We start from the raw sequence: 27,162 nt of genomic DNA, 5'->3' as shown, positions 1-27,162 counted from the left end.
CACACACACACACACACACAAAAGACAGTCTTGTAAATCTAATGTTAGTTAAATAAAACTTTTTCTAAAAATATTAGTAAAGTTTTAATAAAGTACCATACTATGCTTGTGAATTGAAAATCCATGATAAGGTAATATAAAATATTGATATCAAAAGTATATGGATTTGGGAACCATACCTAGTAGTCTTAGAAGTTATTCTTGTCTCTGTGTTCAGGAGTGAATCCTCATGGTGCTTAGGAGACCATATGTGGTGCCAGGAATTTGAACCAAGCTTGCAGCTGTTGCAACCACATGCAAAACTTCACCCCTAAAGTCTATCCCTCCCACTCAAAATATCAATTCTTTATTAATATGCTCTGTAGTGTAAATATAATTTGAAAGAAATATCCATAAAGTTATATATATATTTTGGGGGGTCACACCCAGCAGCGCTCAGGGGTTACTCCTGACTCTATGCCCAGAAATCGCTCCTGGCAGGTTCAGGGAACCATATGAGATGCTGGGATTTGAACCACTGTCCTTCTGCATGCAAGGCAAATGCCCCACCTCCATGCTATCTCTCCAGCCCTGAGAAAATTATACTTTGTGGGACCTAACAAACTGATTATAATATTCACTTTGAAATATAAAGGAAAGGGCTAAGGATAACCAACACTTAAAGAATAAATGTATATTCTTAAAGACCACTATGTATCAAAACATACACAGTTACATAGTTACTTCCAGGTTATACTGTCCATGGACAGTATTCTAGACGATTCAAAACAGACTAGTGCAACTGAGTAGAAGATCCAAAACCAAATATAGGTATATGGACATTTGATTTATCACTAAGGAGACACTGAACATTAGTGTGGATACTGTCATCATTTTAGTCAGTAATGGTTAGTCTAGAAAATATCTAAATTTACCCTTGCCTCATAGTATATACAAAGTCAAATCATGGTCAATTGTAAATAATTAGTAAACCATTGAAAATAATCAATTGTAAAATGTCTATATGGTAGCATGGAGGTACATCTTCAGGAAAAGTAAATATTTCTTGGAGGTTCTAACAAGAGACCACAACTATTCATATATCTTTTTTAATTATTATATAATTATTATTATTATATTATTATTTTGGATTTGGGGGCCACACTCAGTGATGCTCAGGGGTTACTCCTGGCTATGCACTAAGAAATTGCTCCTGGCTTCGGGACCATATAGGACACCAGGGGATCGAACTGCGGTCCGTCCTAAGTTCACTGCATGCAAGGCAAACGCCCTACCGCTGTGCCACCCCTCCAGCTCCACCTAAAAACATCCCATCTTTATTGGGGAAGGTGGTCTTCTTCCTTAAAGCACATACTTTTTAGGAGGAATGCACAAGAACTGGTGAGGGAGGAAGGAGATACCCACCTAGGCAGCCAGTCAGCCGAATTAGCCCTGATAGTAAATGGGATGACAGATAGATGTCACATCCATTCACCCTTAAATCTGCAAAATATTTCTAAATATGGTACACTAGCAGTACTTATAAAGCAAAAAACTAATAAATTACTGGAGTTAAATTACTAATTTTTATTACTTTGTGAATCAAAGTGTTATAAAAATACATTCCAAAAAATTTTATGCTATTAAAAATGCTAATTTGAGGAAACAAAGAACTACACGGGGAAAATATAATTGACTATATCTAAGCAAAAGAACCTTATTTTGGGGCCAGACAGATAGCACAGCGGTAAGGCGTTTGCCTTGCAAGTAACTGATCCAGGATGGACGGTGGTTCAAATCCCGGCATCCCATATGGTTCCTTCTGCCTGCCAGGATCAATTTCTGAGCACAGAGCCAAAAGTAACCCCTGAGTGCTGCTGGGTGTGACCCCCCCCCCAAAAAAAAAGAACCTTATTTTATTTTATCTGATTTTGGGAGTCAAGTCAAGCAGTGTTTGAACATTATTCCTGACTATGCTCCCATACAGTGCGGGGACTCAAACCCAGGCTTTCTTTTTTTTTGGGGGGGGGGGTTTGGGCCACACACATACCTGGCTATGTGCTCAGAAGTTGCTCCTGGCTTCTTGGGGGACCATATGGGACGCCGGGGGATCAAACCGCGGTCCTCCTACGCTAGCGCAGGCAAGGCAGGCACCTTACCTCCAGCGCCACCGCCCGGCCCCTCAGGCTTTCTTCACACAAAATTTTCACTCAGCCTATTAAATTAACTTTCTCCAGCCCAGGATTTTAAACTTTAATCCTTTAAGTCAGTATGCAAAAAACAGAGCAATGGACAAAGACTAGAATACTCTTCACAATATGAGAACTTGACAGCTAATAAAAACACCAAAAGTTACTCAACCTTATAATCCACCAGGAAAATGGAAAGTAAAACCACAATGATGTATTAAAGTGAAATGAAAAGAAAAAATAATAATGTTAACAACTGGGGAGAATGAGAAGTAACACCACTGCTATGAACAACTAGTAGGTAATATTATTGTTACAATAAGTTAGCAAAATTATTTGCTTTGGTAATATATAAACATACCCAATGCCTGTGTAATTTCAGTCCAGGGTATATACCCGAGGAATGTGTGTGTGTGTGTGTGTGTGTGTGTGTGTGTGAGTGTGTGCGCGCGCGTGCACCAAAAAATAGGTTCAAGAATGGTCCTCAGAGCATAATTCCTTTTTGTCCCAAGCTAGATATTACCCACATAACCATCAATAGTTGAATGAGTTAACTGTAGCATAGTAATAGTACAGAGTATTGTACAGCAACAGAAATGGACAAACTTTTAAGAGATAAAAAGAAATGCCTATGTTCCCCTGTTGGGCCGATCCTCAGATACTCAAGTCTTTCCAGACCAGACCTGGAAGACTTTCTGAAGCAGCATTTGACAGTGTTCTGGCTGTAGCTGCTATCTGAAGGCCAAGAGCAAGAAAAACCTTGAGTGTAAACAGCTTGCTGAGTCATTCCAGACTGGCTTTCAAGAGCAAAATTAATTTTTTGTAGCTATTCATCACAATAAACGTTGCACAACAATAGGTAGCTGGAGTAAGTCTTGCTGTATTTAGGGAGAAAGCAAAATATAATATGCACTGTACTTTATAAACCACTTGAAAATATTCAACAATTTTTTTAAAACAGATTTTTAATGAAGGTTGAGAAGATACCTCTAAAAACTATTATTTACAACTAGTCATAAATTGAACAAGAACTTTGTAAGGCAAGATTAACTTTGAGGAAAGCTGTATTTTTTCCATGGAAAAATATAATTAATTAATTAATTACAATTAATTTTATAACATTTAAGAAAAACAGTGAAAACATCTTGTATTGTTGATTTTAGGGATCCTTTCAGATAGTTCAACATAGGGGAAAGACCAGAAGATTTACTAAGCATTTACCCAGTGCCATGCCATCTCCCAGGTGCTTTACCTAAAGCAGCTCATTTGATCCTATCAAAGACCCTGTGAGAGGAATTTTTTCCTAATCCCCACTTTACAGATGAGGCTGGGAGAAGCTATGCAACTTGCCCAAGATTCTGCAGTTTAAAAAAGATAAAATAGTGCTTTTGTACTTTTCATGGCCTTCTTCTGGAAGGGTAGTTGGTGAGGGGACTTCCTAAAAGTTACCCAGCACCCATGGAATAGCTGCAGTGCTGGAACTGGGAGCCTTTCTGTGGAGAAGCCAGCTGTACAGACATTGACATTACTGTGACCATTAATGTGACCAGAGAAAAGAACAACAAAAAAAAAATTGATCCTCAGAGTCCATGATTGTGGGCTGGAACCAAGAGTGCTGGTCATAATTTGAAAATAGCTCTGGAGAGGAATTCTAGAAGCTGTGAAAAGAAAAAAGAATGTCAGCATACTTGCAGAGCACTTCATAGGGTCTTTACATAGTTTATAAAACATTGTAAACACCTGGATCCAATGCCTGACATGGTGTGGGTGTTGAATTTTGAATGGTTTTACTCTAGAATATTAAGACTAGTCAGGATTTACCCAGTCCTTTCCATTTATACATGAAAACACAAAAACAATATATATATATACACTTCCTAACACGGAATGAGTTGTTTTTCTAAATTCATAGAGGGCCAGAGAGAAAGTACAGCAGTTAACTCCCTTGCCTTGCATGCCATTAACCCTGATTCAATCCCCAGCACCACACATGGTCCCCTAGGCACTACTAGGAGTAATCTCTGAGAAAACAATCAGGAGTAAACCCTGGGTTCCATTGGGCATGGCCTCCCAAATCAACATAAAAAATTATAGAGAGAAAAATGATGTTTTATCTGACCCATGATGACTCATAATCCTATTACCCTTTATAGTGCTGAAATAGGCAGCGGTACTAAATGCCAAATACTATGCCTGGTCCATTCACCTTTAATCTTATCATCTATTTCTCATTTCTGTTTTTGGTTTTGGTTTTGTTTTTTTGTGGGAGAGAGGTCACACCAGGCAGTGCTCAGGAATTACCCCTGGCTCTGCACTCAGACATTGCACAGGGGACCATATGGGATGCCAGAATTCAAAACAACGTCTGTCCTGAATCGAGTGCATTTAAGGCAAATGCCGTACTGCTGTGCTATCTCTCTGGTCCCTCTTTTCTTGTTTCGTTTTCTGGGCCATGTCTGGCAATGCTCAGGGATTACTCCTGACACTGTGCTCAGAAGTTGTTCCTGGCAGGCTTAGGGGACCATATAGGTTGTCAGGAATCGAACCAGGGTCCGTCTAGTGTTGGCCATGTGCAAGGTAAATGACCTACTGCTATGCTATTGCTCTGGCCCCTATTTCTCATTTCTTAATTAAATAAAAGAGAAAGGTAGCAATATACTTTTTTCTTTCAAACCATAGTTTTCAGAACTTGAAAACAAACAAAATGGCCATATTTCCCTCTACTTTCAAATGCTTAACAAGGACCACTCCAGGCTTGTATTTACTGAGAGTATGTCTTACAAGTAAGGAATGAAATGATATGTGGCAGAGAATGACCACTGAATTAAATGTGGATATTTTGGAATTTTTTGGTTTGTTTTTGTTTTGAGCCACACCTTGCAGTACTGACTCTGCTCTCAGGAATTCTGGTGGGCTCAGGGGACCATATGAGATGTCAGGATCAAACCCAGGTCAGCAACATGAAAGGCAAGCACCCTGCCCACTGTACGCTAGCCTCCCTAAATGTAAACATTTTAGAGTGGAGGGCTGAAGAGATAGCACAGTGGGAGGGAAGGCAGATCCGGGTTTGATTTCCGTATCCCATATGGCTCCCGAACCTGCCAGTTCGATTTCTGAGAGCAGAGTTAGGAATAACCCCTGACTGCTGCCAGGTGTGACCCAAAAACCCAAAAATAAAAAATAAGCATTTTAGTATGTGCAGGTTAAAAGTCTATCTGGAAAACCCTGTAGTGAGTGCACCATATTGTGCTGCCTGGTGAAAGAAGCCGTGTTTAATTGTGAGTCCACTCTCACTATCAGTTGAACTGTAAAAGCCATGCTCCATTCAAATATAATTCCAGTTTTTAGTTGGTCTTACAGTGGATTGGTGTGAAGGATAAGAGCTGGTTCAGTGTCATAAGTTATGTTGTGATCTTGGAGGCAGAAGTGATCACATATTAATAATGTGCTAAGATAAACAGTATCTTAAAATATTTTAAATCTTGGTAACTGAAGAAGCAGAGAAAATGGTAAATGAGTTCCCACTCTACTAAAGAAACTAAAGTTGGTAAATTGGTTTGGCAGGTATATTGCTATCTGCCAAAAAGGACTATGCTTATGCAGTACAGTGAAAACCCTAGGAGTTTAATGGTGTATTGGATATCTAATACACAATTCCAGGGCCAGAGAGATGGTTTAGGGGGTTTGATTATTGGCACTATGTATGGTCCCCTGAACACCCACAGGAATGATCCTTGAGCACAGAGCCAGGAGTAACTCCAAAATACACTGAGAATGGTCCTCAAACCCCCCAGATAAAAATAAGTAGAAATACAATTCTTGCTCTCTATCAATCCTTTCTTGATCTAGAGGCTAGCTCTAGCCGGCATGGGGTTTGGGGAGACCCCATGTGGAAGGCCTTCTCCCTAACTTGGGTGCGCTGGGAACCTTGATAGGCCCCCAGCCGTCCTCTTTTCTGCCCCCGGCCTCCAGGCCTTCTCTGGGTTCCAGCCCAGGTTGCCAGAAATGGTGGGTCCTAACTTGGGGTGTGCTGAGATTTTCTCGGTTGCACACTAAGTTTGTCACTTTCAATTTCTGACCAGTCTACATGTGGAAAACCGCGAGGGGGCACTAGCCCCCACATGCACTGCATGTATTAAGAGTATTCCCTATCCTTATGTTTTGCGTATCCAAAATGTCCATTTTGTATTCTGCTTTTTCCCACACCCCTACGAAGCTCATTTTTACTCCTTAACTCTCTCACCCCCCTAAACATCACTAACCCACATTACTCTTTTTAACTTCAGTACTGCACAATCCTAATCACAGACAAAACCGTGCATTGTGTGTAACAACCCCCAACTATTTCAAAAGACATAAAATGGACACGTATTTCTTTTGAATATTTTATGTGTTTTCTTCTCTGACAGCTATAAGTCTTACTAAATATTCTCTTATACAGTGACGATTCTAACCACTTTTTATCTTCTCTTTGCGAGCTGTTCAATAAGGAATTTTGGTGAAAGAGTCCCCCAGTTTAATGCTGTTGATTGAACCATGTCATGGGGATTGTTGGACTTGTTCTTATGGCCCCCATATGTGCCAATAATGCCACGTGGCATTGTTCCTTTTTTGCACAGGCACATTAAAATGGGAAAATACTATACATACAAATAAGATCTTATCTAATAGAGGTGGGAACACACAAATCTTGTAGTGCAAAGGGACCTTACACCCTGAACATTGACATAACAACCTGGCACAGACCTCAGAAGAAAGGGCATTTTCCATTTACCCCTGAACCAGGGAAGCCATCCACGAAACATCCAAGTTTGTCTATAACATCACCTGGAAGCAATCCTCTACCACAGAAGACCCTACCACTGGTCAGACATCAACCTGCTCAAAAGAGACTTCCCTTAACACTGAGAAGACTTAACAACAACAGTGACCTGCTTACAGGACAGGGCTCTCTGCATTGCCCTTTAATTGTGAGGTGAAACTAGAGGACACTCCACATCCTGACTTCAATGTAGGATATACAGATTCCAGGATCTTTAATACAGAAACATGATACCAACAACAGAGACTATGTGAAAAATAAAAGTGTGTTGGCACTACAGACAATGTCTTGGATTGGACGATCTAGCTTGCCTGGAGCCTACAGTTGGTCTTATGCCAGGAAACTTCAGGGGTAGGGTCTCCTTGTATTTAGGCCAAGGTTATTCCTTTCCATGCCCCTCATATTTTGGTGGGCCTATGCAAACAACAATTGCCACTCTAACACCATTTTTACTGTGATCCTTTGACTCTAATCCTTAAAAAAAACCACTTAAACTTTTGAGGTTAACTTAAACTAATATGCATGTACATGGAAATGTAAAAAAAAATACTATGCCTCTAATATCTAAGGAGTTTCATAAGTTTTATGGCTTTAGGGGCTGACGAGGTGGCACTAGAGGTAAGGTGTCTGCCTTGCAAGCGCTAGCCAAGGAAAGACCGCAGTTCGATCCCCTGGCATCCCATATGGTCCCCCCAAGCCGGGGGCGATTTCTGAGCACTTAGCCAGGAGTAACCCCTGAGCATCAAAATGGCCCGAAAAAGAAAAGTTTTATGGCTTTAGATTGCCTTGTCTGCTGCTAAGAAATATTATAATGTATTACAATCTGGGGACTTGAGGGACAAAGCAATTGTACATAGATTCTGTTTTTATTTATCTTAATATTCTTTGGCTGAAAGTTCAAAGTTAAGATATCAGCAAAATGACTTCTTCTGAGAACTATGTTTGCATCTTTGTTTCTTTGCATCTTTGTTCTCATAACTAAAAATTAAAAAAAAAGAAAAGAAATACAATTCTGCAAAGAATCCTAGGCTTAACAATATCCCTTTACTGGAGCTCTGGAGATAATACATGGGTTAGGTTCTTGCCTTACATAAGGCCAAGTCTGGTTCAATTCCTAGCCCATGCACTGCCAGGAGTAATCCCTGAGTTAAAAGTCAGGAGTAAGTCTTGAACACAGAAAGAAATGATCCGCAAACAAGAAAAAAAAAATCTCATTAACATAGACTAAATTTAAAATCAACTGAAATTTGGACTGGAGTTTTAGCTAAATGAGCTAAAGTATATCTTTTGTGAACACAAGTGGACCTTGAGCACCATAGGTTGTGGACAAAAAATTGAAAGAAAAGAAAGAGCAAAGGAAATACGTAAATTAAAATAGAAATGTGTGAATATAAAATGGAGAAAAACACAGATAACCTAGAGAAAGGGGAAATTAACTGAGAAGAAAATTATTCATTTCTTCTCAAGAACAGCAAACTGGCAGCTAATAAGATATCATGGGGGTGGGGACGGAGAGTGATAGCACAGCGGTAAGCCTTTGCCTTGCATGCGGCCGACCTGGGACAGACCTGGGTTCGATCCCCAGCATCTCATATGGTCTCCCAAGCCTGCCAGGAGCAATTTCTGAGTGCAGAGCTAGGAGTAACCCCTGAGCACTGCCAGGTGTGGCCCAAACATCAAAAACCAATATATATATAATATATATATATATATATATATATATATATATATATATCACAGGGGTTAAGGTGCTTGTTTTGAGAATCTCAGGCTTCAGTTTAATACCTGGAACCACATATTGTCTCCTGATCACCACTGGGAGTGATCTCATAGTATAGAACCAGGAATAAGCTCTGAATACAGCTGGATATTCCCCTAAAACAAAGCAAAAAAAAAAAATCCCCCTTAAGTTCTAGCTGCGAGCTTGCTATTAATATATAACCTTGCCAAAAATTTGACAAACCACCTGCTTACTCAAAATGTCCATGGGCCCACTTTCCAAAAGTCATTGGCAAATCCATTTGTGCCTTTCTTACACCCAGAGTGAGTAGCAAGCTACAGTAACTTCACTTTCTTGTCGGCCCTTTAACGGAAGCTCCTTGAAGTGGATTTTGCCCATACAAGCTCAGAAAAGGAGAGTTGTTGCAGAAGTGTGGCAGCTGCCTTCTGAGCAGTACTTACATGGGATCCTGTGGGGGCGGCGGTGTCCTTTGCCTGTTCCTTTCACCTCATGTACTCCCCATCACTTCGGTAATCCATGAATGACTCTGATTCCGACGCCTCCGCAAAATCTTCCAGAACCAAACTTGTAGAGTCATCACTCAAAACACCACTGTCTGACTTGGGGATTCTCATTGGGGGAGGAGGTATGGGAGAGCGGGTGGTAGCTGAAGGGGGCAAGCTTGTGGTGTTTTCCTGGATTAATGTAAGCACTGCTGGAGGTGGAGACCCAGTTGATTCCTTAAGTTCCTCATCTTCCTTCTCTGACTCATGCCCTGCATCTAGGGCAGAGGGACCCAGGACACGATAGAGGCTGGGGAGACGGATGTCAAAGCGCAGCGCAAACTTAGCAAAGAGCTTATCATTGACAGCGTAGAGTTTCTCTGAGATATCATAGCCCAACAGGGCTGAAAAGAGTTGGGAGATATATCGGTCTTTCCTCAGAAGAACAGAGAGACTTTTTCGGGGCCAGGACACATAGCTACATTCAGTCTCGGCAGTCAGAGTGACCTGAGGGATCAAAAGAAAGTGAAGAGTTAGACTTCAAAAGTTGTATCAGACAGTCACCATCTGCCAGCTACATAGACTCACACTAGTCTCAGAAGAGATGCAAGACAAGCTACTTTAAAATTCATGGGTACACTGGCTTTTGGATGAAAACTCTGGGATGCCTTTGGGAGGGGAGAGCAGGCTGTTTCAGACCTGTGAAAGCTCAGACAGCTGTACCCACATCCCACAGTCACCACCATACCAATGGCCCAAATTCACTGCTTCATCGCTAATCTCTGCAGAGACACTTCATGGACAAAACTTCCATTTATACTGGTTTGGGGGCTGAAGACCCTGGAGTTTACTCAGAGTTAGGACTGGCAACTTCTCCCTACCCCTTCAGACTTTCAGAAGCCCTGATAGCCATACTCAGACCTCATAGTTACTACTGTGTCATTAACCCAGCTCACAGGTACTGGATTTCCTAGAATGTGTGTCAACATAGTGGCCATGAGGCACTTCAAGATTTATTTTCAATTCTGACACTCCAGTAAGAACACATCAAATTAGAGGTGAAAATAGCTTAGAAGCCAACTAAGCTCCAAATAAAAACAGCACAGAATGCTCAACCAGCAACAACCAGCTTAATAAACCTACAAATGATTTAATGGCCTCTTCTAAAATATAACAATTTGCATAAATATTCTGTTACTGCAATATATAGTGAATTATTTTGTGCCTGATAATGGGGCTGGTAGGCTTAGAGGTAATTGAGAATCTGGGGATAGTGGTGGAGGGAATATTATAATGGTGATAGAATTGGTATTGGATTGGTGTTGAATGCCGGGGGGGGGGGGACGACTCTATTATGAATAACTTTGCAAAGCACAGTGTTAAAGTAATTTTTAAAAATGTGTTTTAAAAAGCTTGAATGAGGTGCTTTAAAGAGCTTGTCTTTCATGTGTCCATCAGTTCCATCCTAGCCACTGTATATGGTTCTCTGAGCACAAAATCAGGAGAAAGTCTTGGCTTCCAGAACCAGGAGTAAGTCTTGGGTGTGGCCTTCTAAAGATAAGGACAAAACAACTTATAAAGGTGTCCAGGCTTAACATGGAGCCTGGCTAAGGGCTGGACTTCTGTTGATGAACATGTGGAGGACTCTCCAAGTCTTCTGGAAAAAGCCCAGTGAATGACTAGTACTGTGAGCTCTGGTAGATGGTAGATGTCCTCACTAAAAGCCCCACATCCTCCTTTCATTCACTGGGCCATTGCCTCCTCAGACTGGCATTAAAAATGTTTATTTATGACAAAGTAAAAGAGTGAAGAACTTTTGTTTCTTTGGGGGGGGCACCCAAGATATTCCTGATCTCTACAGATCACTCTTGGCAGTGCTCTGAAGGCCAAATTCATGCCAGGCATCAGCTGCATGCAAGACAAGAGACTTACCCATGTACTGTCTCCCAAGTGCCAAAAGAAGAGCTTAGAATGACCGCCACACTATATTAAGTGCACAGTATATTAAGTATTAGCCTAAAATTCAGGCTCCTAGACATGCTCTTGGCTTGGCCACTACAAAGTAACTAAACAAATCTTATGACCAAAGGAAGGACACTAAAGAAGAGGACTTCAAAGATAATATGTCTTCTCCCAGCTTCCAATTCTAAACTGAAGGTACCCTGTTCTCATCATTTAGGAAATTCCAAGCATATACTATGTAATATGCTGCAATGGCAAACCTTGCTCACAGGTTTAATAAGCTATGCTCAGCATGCAGAAAGGGTAGAGAATTTATTCTTAGAACAATGAAGAGTTGGGCGCCAGAGAGATAGTACAGCTGGTAAGGCGCTTACCTTGTATGCAGCCTGACACAGATTTGATACCCAAGCACCACGGGGAGTGATTCCTAAATGCAGACCCAGGAGTAAACCCTCAGCACTGCTGGATATAGCCCAAGAAAAGAGCAATGAAGAACTAAGACTAAAGTGAAAACTTGCTCAGGACAGTAAAGAAATAAAGCAGGAGAGAGAGAGAGAGAGAGAGAGAGAGAGAGAGAGAGAGAGAAAGAGAGAGAGAGAGAGAGTACAGTTGTTAAGGCACTTGTTTTGGCTGACTCCAGTTCCAGTTTCCAGTATCACCAGGATCACTACTGAGCATAGGACAAGGAATAGGCCCTGAATGCCATTGAGTGGTCCAAACTCAAAAAAAAAAAAAAAAAAAGGAAGGAAGGACGGAAGGAAGCAAGCAAGGAAGGAAGCAAGGCAGGAAGGAAGGAAGGAAGGAAGGAAGGAAGGAAGGAAGGAAGGAAGGAAGGAAGGAAGGAAGGAAGGTAAAAGAAAAGAAAGACTGAGCTGCTAATGAATATCATCGAGGCTACATTGATCCAGGGGAAAAGAGGAAGTACAGTTTGGAATATATGAGATTTGCATCATCTTTAGACATCTAAATGGGGAGCCATGCAGGTAGTTGAACACTTGACACTGGAATTAAGGAATGAGGTCTGAGCTTGAGACCAGTGTAGGAGTTGGCAAGCTCATTAGTGATATTTAAAGCGTTTGCATTGCACAAGATCATAGTGTGAGTTTACAGAGAATGGAACAGATTTAAAAACTGAACACTGGGGCCAGAGTGATGTACAATGGCAGGGTACTTGCTTTGCATATGGCTAACCCAGATTTGATGCCTAGTATAGCATATCACCCCCTGAGAAAGTTAGCAGTGACCCTTGAGCACTGCCGGGGCAACCCTAAAAGCAATTTTTTACAAAAAAAAAAGAAAAAGAAAAGAAAAGAACTGGGGCCTGGAGAGATAGCACAGCGGCATTTGCCGTGCAAGCAGCTGATCCAGGACCAACGGTAGTTGGTTCGAATCCCACTGTCCCATATGGTCCCCCGTGCCTGCCAGGAGCTATTTCTGACCAAACAGTCAGGAGTAACCCCTGAGCACCGCCGGGTGTGACCCAAAAACCAAAAAAAAAAAAAAAAAAAAAAGAACTGAACCTCTACGATACTCTACTTTTTAGAAGTTTCAGAGAAAAAAGAGGAAGGGCAAAGAAGGTTAAACACCTGGAAGGTCTTTGCTCAGGTCAAAAGCCTTAGAATCATCCTTACTCCTCTTTCTCTCATATACCACATCCAATGCATCCAGAAATTTTTCTGGCTTATCTAGATAAAAGAGATGCTCTGTAAAAGCATATAAAAGAGATACCACAGTAGTACGGTGTCTGCCTTGCCCGCGGCCAGCCCAGGACTGAAGGTGGTTCAAATCCCGGCATCCCATATGGTCCTTCAAGCTTGCTAGGTGCAATTTCTGAGTGCAGAGCCAGGAGTAACCCATCAGCGCTGCCGGGTGTGACCCAAAAATAAAAACAAACAAACAAAAAGAGATGCTTTGGCCCACATAATCTGGCTCGTGGTTATTTCTGATTGTCACTACAGTTATTCTCTGTCTTACTCTATTGAGTGGGCCTTAGTCTTTTTTCCATTTTTCAAATATGCTAGGTCATCCCTCCACTGGATCTCAGCACCTTCGAGTCTTTTCTTAAAGACTTGAAAGATTTTTCTGACCATACTAAATTTTATAATTCTAGAGTTAGGATGTAGGACATCCTAACATGCATATATTACTTAAGCCTGGCTCAGATTCAATTCCTTGCACCTTATGATTCCTTGAGCCTTGGAGGTCCTAGCACCATCTATCCCTGCACCAGAAAGCCCAAGTAGTATCCCAATTTATGGAATGAATGCAAACATTGATCCACCAATCCAGTTGGCCCAGTATCTCCAGTGGGGTCCCCAGACCTCCTGACCACCACTTAGAAGGTCTCTCCAAATTAAATAAATTTACAACTGTAACTCCCTCATACTACCTTTTTTTATTAACAGTCTTCTTTTTAATATTTTACATAGTTTTACTACTCATTATATCTGGCATATCATGTTTTTGAAATATGCAGCATAAGTTACATGGTGATAGAAACAATATGCTCCAAGCAACTATAAAAGTATCTGGTATAGGGGACCCCTTTACCGCCTTGCTCCAGATCTCCAGGGCTTCTCCTGGGCCACATGCCTGGGCAAGCCAGTGAGGTGGGTCCCTTGGAGGAGCTTGAAAGTTACCCTAGGCTTTCCCCCATTCCCCACTCAGCTCCTTAGGGAGGGTTTGGGTGGGGGCTTTGAACTTCCAGCCTCCCAGCTCTTGAAGGATCTCCTTCCTTCCTGGGAGCTGGGAGTCTCTTCCAGCATGGGATTCGGCAGGCCTCCGCCATGCCAAAGGCCTTCTTAACCAGGCCTGGGGGGGGGTGCGGGACTTGGGTAACCCCAGCACCCCTCTCCCACCTTGCACTGGATCTCCAGGGCTTCCCATGGGCTACATTCCTGGGCAAGCCAGCAAGGTGGGTCCCTTAGAGGAGCTTGAAGGTTACTTAACTTGTGGGTGCTGAGAGTTGCTCAGTTGCACTAAATCAGTCACTGGTAATTTCTTATCAGTCTATATGTTCCAAACAAGATACATTAATAGTACTCTCTATCCTTGAATTATGTTTTTGTGTTTGCATTTTGTACTCTGCCCTTTCTCACAACCCTACAAAAGCTCATTTTTCTCTTTAATTCACCCCCTACCATCATTACTCCACATTCACCCTTTTTTAACTTCAGTACTGCAGAGTTCTAAGTCACAGACCAAAGTGGTGCACTGGAGTTAACACCCCCAAACTATTTTTAAAGGCATAAAATGGACACATGTGTCTTTTCAACATTGTATGTGTTTTCTTTGACAGCTATAGCTCTTGCTGAATATTTTCTTATACAGTGACAATTTTTCCCATTTTTTATCTTTTCTTCTCTTTGTGAACTGTTCAATAGGGAATTTATTGAAAGAGTCCCTCAGTTTAATTCTTATGTTTGAACCAAATCACGGGTATTGCTGGATGTGTTCTTATGCCCCCATATGCACTAATAATGCCACGTGGCTTTATTTCTTGTTTGCAGAGGCACATTAAAATGGGAAAATGGGAAAATACTATACATACAAATAAGTTCTTATCTAATAGAGATGGGAACACACAAATCTTGTAGTCTAATGGGAACTTACACCCTGAACATTGACATAATGACCTGGCACAGGCCTCAGAAGAATGGGCATTCTCCATTCACCCCTGACCTAGGGAAGCCATCTACAAAACATCCAAGGTTGTCTATAACATCACCTGGAAGCAATCCTCTGCCAGGGAAGACCCTACAGTTGCTCTGACATCGACCTACTCAAAAGAGACTTCCCTTAACACTGAGAAGACTTAACAACAACAACGAACTGCTTACTGGACAGAGCTTTCTGCATTGCCCTTTAATTGTGAGGTGAAACTAGAGGATGCTCCACACCAGCCTGACTTTAATGTAGGATATGCAGATTCCAGGATCTTTAATACAGAAACCTGATGCCAACAATAGAGATTGCATGAAAAATAAAACCGTATTGGCTCTGCAGACAATGACTTGGATTGGGCAAACTAGTTTGCCTGGAGCCTAGAGTTTGTCTTATGCCAGGAAACTTCAGGGGTAGGGTCTCCTTGTATTTAGGCCAAGGCTTTTCCTTTCCATGTGCCTCATATTTTGGTGGGCCTATGCAAACAATATTTGCCACTCTAACACCGTTTTTACTGTGCTCCATTGACTCTAAGCCTTAAAAAAAACCCACTTAAACTTTGATGTTAACTTACACTAATATCATGCGCATGAAAATGTAAAAAAAATACTATGCCTTCAATGTTTAGGGAGTCACATAAATTTCATGGCTTTAGATTGTTTTATACTGCTAAGAAATGTTATAATGTACTACAATCTGGGGACTTGTGGACAAAGTAAGTGTACATGGGTTCTGTTTTATTTTTTAATGTTCTTTGACTATAAGTTCAAAAATTAGGCGTCAGCAAGGGGATTTCTTTTGAGAACTCTGTTTATGGGTGATTGTCCTTTCATTGTAACTTTACCTTGTCCTCTTTCTTTGCATCATTGTTCTCATAATTAAAAATAAAAAATTTGGGCCGGAGAGATAGCATGGAGGTAAGGCATTTGCCTTTCATGAAGAAGGTCATTGGTTCGTATCCCGGCGTCCCATATGGTCCCCCGTGCCTGCCAGGAGCAATTTCTGAGCCTGGAGCCAGGAATAACCCCTGAGCACTGCCGGGTGTGATCCAAAAACCATCCCAAAAAAATAAGAAAATAAAAAATAAAAAATAAAAAATTTAAATTAAAATAAGTATCTGGTATAGAGGGGCAAAGTGATAATATGGCAGTAGGGTGTTTGCCTTGTATGATGCCTACCTTGGATGAACCCGAGTTCAATCCCTGGCATCCCATATGGTCCCCCGAGGCTGCCAGGAGTGATTTCTGAGCACAGAGCCAGGAGTAACCCCTGAGTGCTACCAGGTGTGGCCCAAAAACAAAACAAAACAAACAAAAAAAGAAAAAGAATTTAAAAAATTATATGGTATAAAATGCAAGTCTAATAAATAAAACCAATATAAATTAGTCCATTTTTCTGATTGTTTAACAACTATAGTCTCTTTCTTATTCCCTGTATATAACCCTACCCCAGAGGTCTTCAGGAAACCTGAAGAATTTGACAATATGCTTCTTTAATTCTCTTAAGTTGAATGTATTAAATTAGAAACAAAAAACACCCAAGAGTAGCTAAAGCAACCCTGAGGGAAAAGATGTAGGCATCACTTTCCCCAACTTTAAATTGTACTACAGAGAAACAATCATTAAAACAGCAAAATACCTTTCTTGAGCTGAAGGCTAGCTCTAGCCGGCATGGATGGGGTTTGGGGAGACCCCAATGTCGAAGACTTCCTCCCTAGCTTGGGCATGCTGGGAGCCTTGGTAGGCTCTCAACCATCCCCTCTCCTGCCCACCCCCGGCCTCCAGGTCTTCCCTGGGACCTAGCCCAGGCGGCCAGAAAAGGTGGGTGTCGGGTGAACCCTCCTGGAAGGGATCCCAAGCTTTCCCTGCCCTTCCCCCAGTGAAGAGTTGGGGAGGGTACAGAGAGGAAGGCGGGTAGAGCCTGGCTTCTGGTTCTCTACCGAATCCTTTCTTGAGCTGGAGACTAGCTCTAGCCTGCATGGGGTCTGGGGAGACCCCAATGTCGAAGGCTTTCTCCCTAGCTTGGGCATGCTGGGAGCCTTGGTAGGCCCTCAGTTGTTCCCTCTCCTGCGCCCTGGCCTCCAGGCCTTCCTGGCACAATATATATTAATATATTAATAATATATCCTATCCTTAAGTTATGTTTTGTGTATGTAGAATGTCCATCTGGTATTCTGCTCTTTCACACACCCCTGTTAAGCTCATTTTTATTTTTTAAGTCTATCACCCCCAACCATCAGTACCCCCCCATTTACCCTTTTTAACTTCAGTATTGCACAGTCCTAATCACACACCAACGTGGTGCACTGGATTTAACAACCCCCAACTATTTCAAAAGACATAAAATGGACACTTATGGCTATGAATATTTTATATCTATTTTCTTTGACAGCTAACTCTTACTAAATATTCTCTTATACAGTGAAGATTTTGCCCACTTTTTATCTTTTCTTCTCTCTGTGAGCTGTTTAATAAGAAATATTCGGTGAAAGAGTCCCTCAGTTTAATGCTTAACCATGTCATGAGGAGTTTTGGACTTGTTCTTGCAGCCCCCATATGGGCCTATAACGCCACATGGCATTGTTCCTTTTTTGCATAGGCACATTAAAATAGGAAAATGCTATACACACAAATAAGTTCTTATATAATAGAGATTGGAACACACAAATCTTGTAGTGCAATGGGACCTTACACCCTGAACATTGACATAATGACCTGGCACAGGCCTCAGAAGAATGGGCATTCTCCATTCACCCCTGAACCAGGGAAGCTATCTATGAAACATCCAAGGTTTTTTTTTATAACAATACCTGGAAGCAATCCTGTACCAGGGAAGACCCTACCGCTGCTCTGACATCTATCTACTCAAAAGAGACTTCCCTTAACACTGAGAAGACTTAAGAACATCAACAACCTGCATACTGGACAGAGCTTTCTGCATTGCCCTTTAATTGTGAGGTGAAACTAGAGGACACTCCACATCCTGACTTCAATGTAGGATATACAGATTCCAGGATCTTTAATACAGAAACATGATACCAACAACAGAGACTGTATAAAAAATAAAAGTGTGTTGGCACTACAGACAATGACTTGGATTGGGCAAACTAGTTTGCCTGGAGCCTAGACTTGGTCTTATGCCAGGAGACTTCAGGGGTAGGGTCTCCTTGTATTTAGGCCAAGACTTTTCCTTTACATGTCCCTCATATTTTGGTGGGCCTATGCAAACGATTATTGCCACTCTAATACAGTTTTTACTGTGCTCCTTTGACTCTTATCCTTAAAAAGAAAAGCCCACTTTTGAGATTAACTTAAACTAATACGCATGTGCATGGAAATGTAAAAAAATACTATGTCTTTAATGTTTAAGGAGTTACATAAATTTTATGGCTTTAGATTGCTTGATGTGCTGCTAAGAAATATTAAGTATTACAATCTGGGGACTTGAGGGACAAAATAATTGTACATGGGTTCTGTTTTATTTTTCTTAATGTTCTCTGGCCGAAAGTTCAAAGTTAAGATATCAGCATGGGGACTTCTGAGAATTCTGTTTATGGGTGATTGTCCTTCCACTGTAACTTTACCTTGTCCTCTTTCTTTGCATCTTTGTTCTCATAATTAAAAATTTAAAATTTAAAAAAAATAAAAAAACACCATAATACTGGAATAAAGTTATTATACCCTGAGATTATTGGAACAGATTTGAATATTCATAGAATGGTCCTCAGATATACAATCAATTAATCTTTGATAAAGGAGCAAGAAACACAAAATGGAACAAGGAAAGCCTCATCAATAAGTGGTGTTGGGACAATTGGTCAGCCACATGCGAAAAAGCAAACTTGAGCCTCTAACACCAATGTTCAAAGGTCAAATCAAAATGGATTAAAGACCTTGATATCAGGCCTGAAAATATAAGGTCTACTAAAAAAATGTCTATAGGTCTGTAGAAGAAAAACACTCCATGACATTGAAACTAAAGGCATCTTCAAGGAGAAAACACCATTGTGCAAACAAGTGGAACTAGAGATAAATAAATGATATTACATTAAACTGAGAACTTCTGCACTTCAAAGGAAACAGTGACTAGGCTAAAAAAAAAGGTCACCCATGGAATGGGAGAAACTATTTGCACAACACCCATTAGATAAGGGGCTTATATATAGGGGCCGGAGCCGTGGCGCAATGGTAGGTTGCTTGCCTTGAACGTGGCTGACCCAGGATGGACCTGGATTTGACCCCCCGGCATTCCATATGGTCCCCCAAGCCAGGAGCAATTTCTGAGCGCATAGCCAAGAGTAACCCCTGAGCATCATAGTGTGTGGCCCAAAATAAATTTTTTTTAAAAATGGGGGGCTTATGTCTAAGATATACAAGGTACTGACAGAACTTAATAGGAAAAACATCTAATGGGAATAGAAATGGACAAGAAATACAAATGGCTACAAGGCACATGATAAAATGCTCCATGTCACTAATTATCAGGAAGATGCAAATTAAAACAACAATAAGATAGCATTTTATGTCACAGAGACTGGCACACATCACAAAGAACAAGAACAGGGGCTGGAGAAATAACACAGTGGTAAGGCATTTGCCTTGCATTCGGCCAACCCAGGATGGACAGGTTCGATTCTTGGCATCTCATACGGTCCCCCGAACTTTCCAGGAGCAATTTCTGAGCACAGAGGCAGGAGTATCCCTTGAGCATCGCCAGCTGTGGCCCCAAAACCAATAAATCAATCAATTAATAAATAAACTGCTTTTAAAAAAAAACACAAAGAACAAACAATATAGATGTGAAGAGAAAGGAACTCTTACTCACTGCTCTGGTGGGAATGCCATCTAGTCCAGCCTTTTTGGAAAATATGGGTATCCCTTAAAAAACTGGACATTGAGCTACCATATGATCCAGCAATACTGTTCCTAGGGATATACCATATTTTTTTGTAACATAAAATGCACCCCCCCAAAGTGCATCTTATGGAGCAAATGCTGCCTAGAGCCAAACCTGAGTACAGAGGTAGAGAGCATTAAAATCTATATACGTCTTAAAGCCAGGTGCATCTTATAGAGTGAAAATAGAGTATACTAGGACCACAAAACACTATAATAATGCCCTCTGCACTCCTATGTTCATAGTAATGCTATTTACAATAGCCAGAATCTGGAAACAACCCAGATGCCCAACAACAGATGAGTGGCTAAAGAAACTGTGGTAGATCTATATTATGATATACTATGCAACTGTTAGAAAAAATGAAGTCATAAAATTTGCTTATACATGGATGGATATGGAAACTATTATGCTGAGTGAAACAAGCCAGAGGAAGAGAGATAAACACAGAATAGCCTCACTCATATATGGAACTTAAGAAAACTAAAAAACAGTATAATAATAATAATAATACCCAGAGACAATAGAAATGACAGCTAGAAGGACCTACCCATGATAAAAAGCTTATCATAAGGAGTGGTAAGCGCAATCAGAGAAATAACTACACTAACAGCTACCATGACAACAATAGAGAAATATAATGCCTGTCTCGAAGATAGGCAGGGGATGGGGGAGAGAAAAATGGTGGGATAATGATGGCAGGAATGTTGTACTGGTGATGAGGGGTGTGCATTTTATGGCTGAAACCCAATTATGAACATATTTGTAACCATGGAGCTTAAATAAAGAAATTAATTATTAAAATATATATTAAATCACATGACAGATGAGGCCTTGGCTCTAGTAAAACATGATGTGAACTAAAGAAATATAATGGTGATTTCTCTGTGACCCCTTTTGTGCTATGTTCTTTTTTTGTTGTTGTTGTATTTTTTGTTTTTTGTTTTTGGGTCACACCCGGCAGCACTCAGAGGTTACTCCTAGCTCTATGCTCATAAATTGCTCTTGGCAGGCTCGGGGACCATAAGGGATGCCAGGATTCGAACCACCGTCCTTCAGCATGGAAGGCAATTACCCTACTTCCATGCTATCTCTCCAGCCCTTTGTGCTATGTTCTTAAAGACTAATAAGAGGGCAACAGTGTTAAGCAGTCAACAAACTCATTTAACAAAACTGTTGAGAAGTCTAATGAAATCTTGAATCTTTTTTTTTTCAGTTCAAGAATTACAATGCAGGCAGTCAACAGTCTCTGCAATTGCGAAAGACAAGGACAGGATGAACCGTAACTCAGGAAAACATTTGACCTTTGCAAAGAGGAAATGGGAATTTACACAACCAATAGCAGCCTGTGGATCTCATTGCTCCTGAGGAGGTAGACACTAAAAATATAAGTGGGCAACTATGTGGGTGCCCACATTCCAGACCCAGAGGCCATCTAGGGTTACAGCCCTGCCTGTCAAGCATAACTCAGGGGAGGACAGTGGCTTACCCACCACCTGCTCCTTGGTATCAGTGTCTGAAACAGAGCCTGGTGCCACTGGCTCAGCCCCTGACTCAGCCTTTCTGGCTGTCTCACAGTCCTGGGTATTCTTAAAGAAGGAGACAGAGTGTGTGTGAGGGGGTAGGAGTTGGGTATTGTCCTAGGAGGTACATGCTGGGAGGGGGCCTTATGGTTGATTGCCATTGTCAATGGAGCCAGGATCATCTCTCAGGCTCTGTTCTCACAGGTGGGCAGATAAGCCCAGGCAGTGTCTATTCTGAGTTCAGCTCCTAAGGGACTCTCTGAGAGAAGTAGCGGAAGAACATGGAACCATACCATGGGAAACTGTTTGGACAGGGCAGTCTCTATAATGTGAGTGTGTGTGTGTGTGTGTGTGTGTGTGTGTGTGTGTGTGTGTGTGTGTGTGTATGTGTGTGTGTGTGTGACTTCCGTAACCTTTAGGAAACTGCTGGTTTTTTTTAATTTAACTCCCACTTTTTATTTAAAATGAGAGAAGGGCCATAACAATAGCACAGTGAATAGCACGCTTGCCTTGCACGTTGCTAACCTGGGTTCGATCCCCAGCATCCCATATGGGTCACCAAGCCTGCCAGGAGTGATTTCTGAGCACAGAGCCAGGAGTATCCTCTGAGCACTCGGTGGGAAAACAACAAAACAAAACATAATCTTTAAAGTGAGAGAAATAGTAATTGGTTTAGGGAACTTGGGTTTGACATAGATAAAGATATTGGGGATATGGCTTGTCTTTTTAAAAAAATTATTTTAGTTACTTAATTTAAATTTAAATTCATTTAAATTAAATCAAATGATCCTTAGATTCTTTTTATTTTATTATTTTTTGAGAATTTTGGCCATATCAAGTGATGCACAAGGCTTACTCCTCGTTCTGTGTATATTGATCACTTCTGATGGGACTAAAGAGACTTTATAGTGTGCTGGGGATTAAATATGGGTCAGCTACATGCCAGGCAAGCATCCAAACCATTATACTATTGTTCCAGCCTCAAAACTCAATTTTCTTATCTGTTAAATGGGGGTAAGTACATAACTAGAGGATGTTGTGAAAATAACAATAATAATAAATATGACAATAAAGTAATATGATATGTAGTGCTAGCCATTCAGTAAAAACCACAGTGAAAGTAATCAAAGTCTTATTGACAAGGAGAGGTCAGGCCTCATTATCGAGTGAATGTGTGTGACCACCTCAGAGAAACCTCCAGGACACCAAGCTTGGCCAACTTGGATAAAATACCTATTGTGTTAAGGCACTGACCTTTGGCTCCTGAGAATAGAGAAAAGGAGAAGCCCTGGTTTCTACCTCAGATTTCACTGTGCTAGAAAGAAAGGAAACCAGATCATCAGTACAGTGGGTTAAGCCTAGAGAGGTAGAACACTCATTACCTGGCAAGTAAGAGGCCTGGGTCCACTTACCAGCTCTACACAGTCCCCCCAGCACAAAGCTAGGTGTGGCTCCCAACAAGAACAAAATGAGAAATAGGGGATTGGAGCCACAGAGATAATACAATGGTTGAGTTGCTTGCCTTGCAGGCAGCCAACCTGGATTTGAAAACAAACAACAACAACAACAAAGACACAGTGGGCTGTGGGTTGGGAACTGATGAGGCAATACTGGCAGGTGTCAGAGAAAGTGAGATGCCATGATCTCAACCTGATGAAGGAAATGTGCTTTGGGTAGATGGGACAAAGGGCTACAAAACATTGCTGGTAGTTTAGTTAGGCTGGCCTGAACAGAAATTGTGAGGGGCTTACAAGAGTTTGGACGTTTGGGTTTTTATTTTGAAATCTCTAGGTTGCTTCTGGAAGAGTCATGATTCTGGGAGTGGCATGACCATTCTCTCAGAGGTTGTCAGCTCCCTATTCAGCCCACCTCAGCCTGCCAACAGCCAGGTATTCCTTCCACAGAAACAGAGTGCTTTTGGGGCCTGAGCAAATAGCACATCAGGTAGGGCATTTGTCTTGTACGTGGCCGACCTGGGTTTGATCCCCCTCATCCCATATGATCCCCTGAGCCTGCCAGGAGTGATTTCTAAGTGCAGATCCATTAGTAACCCCTGAGCGTCACTGGGTGTGAGGGAAAGGTTGAGAGCTGTTGCTGGTAAACAGTGGAACAAGACGATGCTGCTGCCATGCGCTCCTTATTACCTGGAACATGCCCTCCTCAGAGGGCAGCAGTGATTCCCACTCAGGAGAGTCCATGAATTGGTAAGGAAAGATGTAGTGTAGAAATTGCCCATCCTGGCTCACACGGACCCTGGCAAAGGGAGAGAAGAGAATGCATGGGAACAGGGTAATAGCCCCCCAAAATCTTCCTCCAAATTGAAATCCTGTATTACAAAATGGAAAGTAATCAGGCCCCATAAACTCCAATGTTTAGCTTCAATCTCTTTCTAAAATGAGTTCCACCAGGAAAGGTGGTGTTTTTGTCAGACAAAGAGGCTTGATCAAAAGGCCCTCAAAGGTACGCCTTGTCCACTTGATTGAAGCTATTGTTTCATTCCCCCCTAGGGTTTTATGTTATCTTGTTAAATTTTATTTATTTATTTTTGTTAAATTTTATTTTACTTTATTTTAAGCACCATAGTTTACAGTACTGTTGACAGTAGGGTTTCTTGCATAATTCATTCCAGCACCACACCCTCCACTAGTGTCTACAACTCTCCACTGTGGTCCCATAGTATCTTTTTGGTTTTTGGGTCATACCACTGGTGCTTATGGGCTACACCAGGCTCAGGGGTCATTTCCACCAGTACTAGGGGCTGAATGAAGGTCAGTTTTAAGACTTTTCCCCTGTCTTAAAACTCTGGCCTTTGAGGGGACTTTATAAATATGTATGAAGTCCAAGAGACCTGGACACACAAAGATGGCTATGACCTAATCCTCCCCCATAAGGTTTGCATAACTGAATGGAAGTCACAATATGCCAATATGTGATATTGTGAATAAGAAGAGAGGAGAGAGATGTATTCCTTCAGGGTTGAAAATTTTTCCAAGATGATATTTGAGTGGAGTTTTGAACAGTGAATATAATGTGGAGGAGATAAGAATGTGAATGGATAGAAAGTTTGGAAGTCTAATGTGGCCATCTGTTGATAAATATCTGTATTTCCTCTTCTTCCATAATACTAAAAGTTAAGTTGGGCTCATAGCTGCCCACATTCCCTGCATCTAGTATACTATGTGGTGACCTATAATATATTCGGATGGATGCCAAGTCTTTTGACCCATGGACTCTAAGAGACCATTTACATGTCTATCTTAGTCCTTTATCTTTTTTGGGGGGTTTGGGGCCACACCCAGTGGCGCTCAAGGGTTATTCCTGGCTCTGCACTCAGAAGTTGTTCCTGGCAGGCTCAGGAATAGAACCCTGGTCTGTTCCAGGTCAGCTGCGTGCAAGACAAACACCCTACCACTGCTATGCTATCACTCTGGCCCCAGTCCTTTATCTTCTAAGTCTCTTCTCTCTTCTAATAGCAGGTAACTGTCCCCTGCAGATATAGTCTGAGATGGTTGAGATGGTTGCCTTCTTATGAAGCTGTGCAACTGGGAACTCATGCTTTGATTTCACATTGAAGAGAAAATCTTCAACAATAAGCACAGCTCTACAGGGTAACAGGTTTTTTTTTAACTTTATTCATTGATTAATTGATTGATTGATGATTGGTTTTTGGGTCACACCCAGTGTTGCTCAGGGGTTGCTCCTGGCTCTGCACTCAGAAATCACCCCTGGCAAGCTGGGGGACCAGATAGGATGCAGGAAATTGAACCAGGTTCCTCCCGGGTCAGCTGCATGCAGGGCAAACACCCTACTGCTGTGTTATCTCTCTGGCCCCAGGGTAACAGATTCTGAGAAAGTCAAGGTACTTTTTGAGTCTCAACTATTTGTTAAGATGAAACAAAAATGCTGTAGAAGGCATGAGGACTGAGATTCCCCTGTGAGAGTCCAACAACTTGCTTCCTGGCCCTTAATTCCAAGTATTTGGTCAAGGATACAATGATTCTTAGAGCAGGAGCCTTGTCATAGATTAGAGGCCCCTGGCTCCAAATTAGCAAAGTTAAGACAGGATAATATTGGAAGGTGACCAAATAAAATGTTTACTCTGTATGTTGAAAAGGAAAAGTCAAAATGGTCTTATTTTGATTTAGGTTTTTGAGCTAAGTATACTAAAAAAATGTGATGGGGAGCAAGCTTCCCCCTTTCACAGGTTAAGTGACAGGTTAACACATGTTCACACTACATGTGAAAGCTACCAGGGCCATACAGCAATATCAAGATGCCTGCAAGCAAAGTGGACATTTCTGTACCAGTCTCAACGCTCACTCTCCAACAGAGAAATAGCTAGGAGTAAAAAGCACCATGGTACAAGTTTTTGTTAGTTGTGGGGCCATCCGCATGATGCTTGGGGACCACCTGGGATACTCTTGTCTGTGTTTGGGGTAGGGGTGGGGTTAGGGGACTGTGGGGTCCTGAGTGTGGAATCTGGGGCCTTGAACACATATATGCATGTGCATTACCACGTAAGTGCAGTTTAAGTTCTACTTCCTTTAAGCATGCATAAAGGAAACTGTTCTACTGTTGAGCCACATCCTCACCTACTAGTAGAGTCTTAAGTCGTGTACAGGACATGTCTAATACAACTAGAGCTATTTCCCTGATGCCTCAGGGACCATGGCTTCTAAGAAAATCCCTCTGTTATAATAATAGTCCACTATACACACTTGTTGCTTAGCAAATGTTGACTATATCGCAAATGTTGACTGGAAGGAGCAACTTAATCTTATTGAAATGTCCAATTTTCCCAAGCTCATAGAGACATAGTTCCAGTTAAGGCCTGAGGCCTGTTTGTGTACATATAGTCATTCTAGATCCAGGCTTTAAGAAATACTCTCCCCCACCACCCAAACCTCCCCAAGCCAGTGAATACACAATCCTTCCTATAAATAAGATGCCTCAAGATATTGAGTTTCCTCTTGGAAAATGCTAAGAAAGAGGAAGCCACCCTATGCTTAAAAGAAAAAAAAAATCTGTGCAGGTTAATTTGATAGTGTCACTTCCTGCCCTCAATGGAAGGAACCACAAAATGGAAAGGGATCTAACTGGGAAAAGAGAAGCGGGGATGAGGAAATGAGATGCTGGGCAGGGAGGACAGCTTACCGGCCTGAGAGCAGCAGGGACAGGCGGTTGATGGGCGTCTCACCCTCCACAGCATAGGTCTGCTCTGTGGCTAAAGTCAGGACCTGCTCCTTGCAGCACTGAATGATCTCTTTGTAGGCCTGCAGAGGTACCTGCAGGGGCAGGTACAGAGTCTTGTAGAGGTGATCGAACTCCTTAGGGAGCCTGTCCTTGTGTAGGCGATAGATCAGGTAGAACAGTTGGAACAGGCAGGCCCCGGCTAGAAGGAAGCTCCAGATGATGATGTCCAGGCCACAGGCGTCTAAGAAGCCCCACAAAACACAGCACAGGTATCCTGTGCCCAGGAAGCCAAAGACATAGAAACAGCCGTACACCCCACTGCCCCCCATAAAACCCAGGAGCAAGATGCAGTTGGCCAGGTGGTAGAAAGCCCCTTCCATATCCTGCTTCCAGGCACTGCACAAGGGCCCCTGCCAGAAGAGCTGGCCCATGGGACCCCTGTTGGCATTCATCTTTGGGAGGAGTATATATATGGGGTTGTCTCAAACAAAGCTTTGTCAAGTCCTCATCTTGTCCCCACATAAGAAGTTCAGGAAAAGGATTAACCTATTCTCCCTGCTGTCCTTCTCACCTCCTGCTTCTCACCTGCATCTCTGCCTTTCCTGGGAAGAACGTTCCCAGCAGCTTTGGGAATGAATGACAGAGCATCGCACACTTCCTGGAGAATTGAGCAATCTTTCCCTACCCACTCTCCTCAGCAAGGTTCCGGCCC

General features: G+C 41.9%; 1 protein-coding gene across 1 annotated transcript; it reads right to left on the bottom strand.

Moving 5' to 3' along the window:
* Positions 1-9,213: 9,213 nt before the first annotated feature.
* POPDC2 (popeye domain containing 2) lies at positions 9,214-26,902 on the bottom strand. Its single transcript, XM_049785925.1, has 3 exons — positions 26,412-26,902; positions 23,402-23,510; positions 9,214-9,720 (listed from the first exon to the last, which is right to left on the bottom strand). The coding sequence occupies exons 1-3, from the start codon at positions 26,900-26,902 to the stop codon at positions 9,214-9,216; spliced, it is 1,107 nt and encodes a 368-aa protein (XP_049641882.1).
* Positions 26,903-27,162: the final 260 nt, after the last annotated feature.

This window comes from Suncus etruscus, chromosome 13 (assembly GCF_024139225.1).
Source record: "Suncus etruscus isolate mSunEtr1 chromosome 13, mSunEtr1.pri.cur, whole genome shotgun sequence".
Taxonomy (NCBI): domain Eukaryota; kingdom Metazoa; phylum Chordata; class Mammalia; order Eulipotyphla; family Soricidae; genus Suncus; species Suncus etruscus.
The sequence above is the reverse complement of the archived record's forward strand: the minus strand, read 5'-3'. Positions and strand labels throughout refer to the sequence as shown.